Source organism: Sinocyclocheilus grahami, unplaced genomic scaffold (genome assembly GCF_001515645.1).
Source record: "Sinocyclocheilus grahami isolate Dianchi unplaced genomic scaffold, SAMN03320097.WGS_v1.1 scaffold1573.1, whole genome shotgun sequence".
NCBI classification, from domain to species: Eukaryota; Metazoa; Chordata; class Actinopteri; order Cypriniformes; family Cyprinidae; genus Sinocyclocheilus; species Sinocyclocheilus grahami.
Window position 1 is genome coordinate 262,999 of NW_015506752.1, and position 5,446 is coordinate 268,444.

The window sequence follows — 5,446 nt, forward strand, 5'->3', positions numbered from 1 at the left end:
AGATCGCTCTGCTGATGAACCGACCCCGTGCCGCCACCGTCGTGGCCCGTGGGCCGCTCAAATGCGTCAAGCTGGACAGGCCGCATTTCGAGCGTGTCTTGGGCCCGTGTTCAGACATCCTCAAACGCAACATCCAACAGTACAACAGCTTCGTGTCGCTCTCCGTCTGAGAGCCCCACCCTGAAAACCTTTCCCGCAGGGCCCAGCTCATGTTCAGAGACTCATTACCGCTTCGTTAAGTCCAGAGCTTTAACGGCTGCTTTCATCGCCGGACACTTGGAGCCGAATGAAAGGACAGACAATCAAACGTACGTTCCTCCAATCCAGTCACAGCCTTTACTCTGCAGTGTTTTTACATTTAATTCTGAGTAGTATGAATATATTTATAGTAGAGTTATTCTAAAACCATTTTACCCTCACAGACCAGTTTTTTAAGACTAGTTTTATAAGATGAACTGCCTACGTATATGGCTGTGCTGGTTCTATTCTTTAAGCCTTACTGCCTCATTTCCCTTCCTTTATCAACATGAACACATGCTGTTTTATTTCTTCTTATCATTCCAGCACACACTCTTGCGGTTTGTGTTCAGTTGCTTATCGTCAGTGTTGGGGAAATTTACTTTTAAAAGTAATGCATTACAATGTTGCGTTACTCCATAAAAAAGTAACTAATTACGTTACTTAGTTACTTTTTATGGAAAGTAATGCGTTACGTTACTTTTAAAATCTGGACAGGGCTTGCTTGTTTGTTTTTAAAATAAAAAAGTTATATTTTTGGCAAATATAAAAGCCTTTCACACCAAAAGTGAAATGAATGCGCCTCAGGCTGAAGGGAAAGTACAGTAGAATACAGAAGAAGACATTTCAACACTTCAGCAATAAACAAAGACACACAGATGTTCGTCTAGAGTAATGTGTGATTATTAGTACGCTTGAACTGCATCATCGAAGCTCAGAAGCAAATAGAATGGGATTAAATACATAAAGCATATTTGTGTTGTTTAACATTGAATTATTGCAGGTTTGCGTCATATTCTGCGTTGCATTATTTTTATTCATTTTGAGGAATACTGAATCTGTGTTGTGTGTGAGTGAGATGAATTAATGCATATTCATATTTATTTTAGAACTACAGTAACATCTGATTTCTCTCGACATGGGGACAGGAGAGCTGGCAGTCAAATTGAAAAAAAGTAACTTGAGTTACTTATTTGAAAAAGTAGCTCAGATATTCTCTTGTAAATTACAAAGTAATGCGTTACTTTACTAGTTACTTGAAGTAAGTGATCTGATTACGTAGCTCGCGTTACTGTTTATCGTAGAAACTCGTGAGGCCGTACTGTGCAGTATCTATGCGTTTAGGGTTTATTGTAAAATCAAATTTTAAAACTCATTTGAAAACCAATAACTATGAGAAAGCTGGAAACGATAGTAGTTTGTGATCTGTTATGATGCCAGTGTCAAACGTTGCACAGAGCCTCACTTCTCGACTTGAATTTAGCTTCTAGAGGAGAGCGTGACAGACTTCGTTTCATTTGTGTGTCAGCGAATGAGCTTTCAGTCAGAATGCTTCAGTATTTACCTTTCTATCAGTATATGCTGAGAAATACCGGTTTTATTTTTTAACGAGTTTATTTTTCCACAAAGGTGCACAGTTAGTCACACCTCATAATGTCAAGTGTTTCTGTGGCTGTTCTTAAAGGAACAGTTCGCTCGCACTCGCAAAGACAGTTGGACATAGTGCTGTATTAGAGGTAAAAAACGATATAAATACAGTTCGGTTTCTCGCACAAACCAATCGTTTCGTGTCTTAGGACATCAATGTGTCGTCACTACATTTCTCCAAACCTGATGAAGAAACAAACTCATCCTGATCTCAGATGATCTGAGGGTGAGTGCATTTTCAATTCTGGGTGAACTGGGCCTTTAAACAGGCTTGTAGCAGTTTTGATGTTGAAATAAAAGACAGAAACAATTATAAAATTAGGTTTAGGTTAAACGGAAGATTGGCGATTTGTTGTTTGCATGTCCATCTTCTGTTTTGCTGTTAAACAATCCAGAGCAATCGTTCTTTGATTCTCTTCATTCACAAAATGCTCGTTTTAGTTTTTGAGAGATGCATGTTAAAATGGTGTAACACAGGATTTTCAAACGCTTTCAGCTTCATCTTTGCATCTTTGTAATGTTTATTAGGTTGATTTCCATCCTCATGGCAGCGCCGCTTGTGTTTTCTATCAGTGAATGGAGAGCGACTGATGAATGAACAGATGAGTAGAGCTGTTAATGCTCTCGTATGAGCTGCTCTATATTGTGGACCACTGATGATGTTCGATTTGTCAATGTTACCCAGAAAAAAATTATAATTTTGGTATAGATCGTCCAAATGGCAGTTTAAGCAATAAAAAGGTTGTTATTGAACCATCAAATGCAGTGGAAGACTTTCTTTCCAGACAAATGAACAAATCTTATTTGTCTTTAGTTCAAGTATTCATAAAGCTGTACAAGACACAAGAGGGCAGTGTTCAACCGAGAGAAAATCTGGCTGTGCAGAATGGGCCTATTATTACTGTAACAGGGTCATGTGGCGTATGAGTGCTGTTCAGGTGGCATATTGACAATGACTCCTTACAGTTAGTTGCTAAAAGTGTTTTGCATTTTGTGTTAAAATGTGTTCATTTTCGGCAGTTTGATTAAAATGAGCTTTATTTACTTCCGATTCATTTGTCAGAAAAAACGGAAGGGCCACTTGAGAAAGATAAAAAAAAAAAAAGTTTAATTAGTCATCAAGAATGCATTAAATTGATCAAAAGTGACAGTAAAGACATTTGTTACAAAAGATTATTTCAAATCAATGCTGTTCTTTTGAACTTTCTATTCATCTGTGAATCCTGAAAAATAAAATGTATCACAATTCCCACAAAAATATTGTGCAGCACGACTGTTTTCAACAGTGATAATAATCAGAAATGTTTCTAATAATCAGCATATTATACTGATTTCTGAAGATCATGTGACACTGAAGACTGGAGGAATGATGCTGAAAATACAGCTGCGCATCACAGAAATACATTACAGTTTAACAGAGATTCACAGAAAACGGCTGTTTTTAATTATAATAATGTAATATTTCAGTTTTTACTGTATTTTGATCAAATAAATGCAGCCTTGCTGAGCAGAAGAGACTTCCAAAAACATGAAAAAATCTTTTGAATTGTAGTGTATATTCCACGTTTTGGTAAACAAAGTATAGTTGGATACTTTCTGCATTTGAATGCTGTTATGATATACATACTGCAGATGTAGTTCTGGAATATGATTTGAAGCATGGCCTCAAATGAGAAAAAAAGTACAAGCTACTGCTTCAAGTTATCAAGTCCCAACAGATGGGACTGAAGCGATGCATTTTAATTTTGCATTTCACGTACACGGTCAAGTCATGACTGCTTGAGTGGTAAAATCAGATCATCTTTTTATGCTTAAATGTACATTTTGTGATCATACTCCAATAGTTTTTACATGCATCACCATGAGGCTTTCAGGAGCGGGACTGAATCAGAAAGTATGCAAATGTTTTGTCATTTGTCATGTGACAAACGGTCATGAATAATTATGACCAGGTTTTGATTGACAGTTTTTCAGATTATATTTATCGTCTGGAAAATCAGCCTTTAGCTCCTGTAGAGAACCTACCGCAGTGCTGCATCATCAGCTCAGCCGCCACTAATGGTTGTTTGTAGGAAAATGGACAGAAAGGGAAGGGATAGTCGGAGGAAACGCTTCCCGCTTGCAGGTGAAGCACCACATGAATGGTGCGTGTGCTGATGTAAGGAGATCTGAAGCTCTTCTCTTTCCTGCGGATGCTGCATCATCTGTCTGGCTCGGGATTTCAGTCTAAACCAGATCAGGACAACCACTTAAATGTGTTGTTAGGGAGCTTTCTGAAGTCATATATTACAGCCCTGTTTAGCCAATCCTAATTATGAGGTAAAAGTGATACTTATGAGATAGAAAGTTGAATTTATGAGATAGAAATTGACAAGTCCTGATTATGATACATTCTGTTTTTTTATTATTTACTTTTTATTTTAGTTTCATTATAATTTGGACTCATAGTTTTGATTTTGTTTAAAATCAGTTTCAACTCTTTATCTCAATTACGACTTATCTCATAATTATAGCTGTCACAATTGTAACTTTTTATCTCTCTGGTTGCTCATAAATTTGATTTTTGAGATCATTTTGACTTTGTTATAATTATGACTTTGTTCCTCAATTTTACTTTTTTAGTAATATCACACAGCCAATTTTAGCCAGTCATAATTATAATACAAAGTTATAAACATGAGCTAAAAGGTCAACATTATGAGATAGTGATACTTATGAGATAGAAAGTTGAAATTATGAGATACTAAGTTATCATGACAGGTAAAATTGCATAGTCATAATGACAAAAATACTTTTTAGAATTGATGTTGATCTCATATTTAGATGCTTCATGATAATTTATGTATCTCATAATTTTGTTTTTTGCCAACTTTAACTCTCAATAATTATCTCATAATTTTGACTTTTCATCTCATAATTTTGACCTTTTGTCATAAGTCTCGTAATCATAACAGCCATAATTTTGACTTTTTATCATAATTTTGACTTGTGATACTTATGACTTTGCATCTCATCATTTTAACTTTTGGTCAATTTTGACAATTAAGACTAATAATATCTCACAGCCCCAGAGCATTTATCAGAAATACAAATACTTTTTCCTCCTGATGTCTTTAGATGCCATGATTTTGGACAATATGGTCTGATTTAGTTCAGTGGCTTAGTCTGGAAGTTATCATAAAGTACCCAGTCAGTAACACAGTGGATGGCTGATATCTCCTCAAACCCTGGCTCTTCTCGTTCTGTCACCTGTTGCTTGTAGTTACTCTGGATGACTCTACAAAGTCTGTGATCACCACTTGTGGTTCTCCCAGCTTCTTCACACACTTTCCCAGCGTCCTGAGCACCTGGCCCAGCCGGCGGTCCAAGGCCTGCAGGTGGTCCTCAGTCAGGACTGGCGTGAGAGGGTCTCTGGAGAGGGATGCCCTCATGACGTCGCTCAGACGGTACTCGGACTGCGCCAGAAGCTTCAGTCTGAACAGCGTGGAGCGCTTGATCCTGTGAGAGGTCATGGCTTTATTAAGTGCATGTCTAATACCGTCCTTCAGAATAATATCATTTGATATTTGAGAAAGACCCTTACATGCAACACTGGGTCAACGGAGCAAGAATGGACACCTCATCATGAGAAGGCCGGCCAAATCTGCAGCAAACAAGAGGATGAAGAAGCCCGATTGGCCACATAACAAATAAATAAATAAAAATAAAATCTTGCTTTGGTAAATAATAATTAGGGAAAGTCCAAGTGATGACAAAAACTGAAATTATGAGATACTAAGTC

At 37.2% G+C, this 5,446-nt stretch overlaps 1 protein-coding gene and 1 long non-coding RNA gene across 3 annotated transcripts in view; one reads left to right on the forward strand and one right to left on the reverse strand.

Moving 5' to 3' along the window:
• On the forward strand, window positions 1–2,426 carry LOC107571261 (uncharacterized). Its single transcript, XR_001607155.1, has 2 exons — window positions 1–308; window positions 2,194–2,426. It is a non-coding gene; the product is annotated as an uncharacterized lncRNA (long non-coding RNA).
• Window positions 2,427–3,171: 745 nt separating this feature from the next.
• The window catches only part of LOC107571269 (pseudokinase FAM20A), a 4,495-nt gene continuing 2,220 nt past the window's right edge, over window positions 3,172–5,446 (reverse strand). The window contains exons 4-6 of one of the 2 annotated variants that reach the window (XM_016257585.1): window positions 5,249–5,308; window positions 4,915–5,163; window positions 3,172–3,891 (exon numbers count right to left, since the gene is read on the reverse strand). In XM_016257585.1, coding sequence (XP_016113071.1) covers window positions 3,711–3,891; window positions 4,915–5,163; window positions 5,249–5,308 — 490 coding nt within the window. In that variant the 3' untranslated portion in view covers window positions 3,172–3,710. Of the gene's footprint in view, window positions 4,590–4,632; window positions 5,164–5,248; window positions 5,309–5,446 lie in introns of both variants that reach the window. The other variant, XR_001607156.1, reaches the window with a different exon arrangement.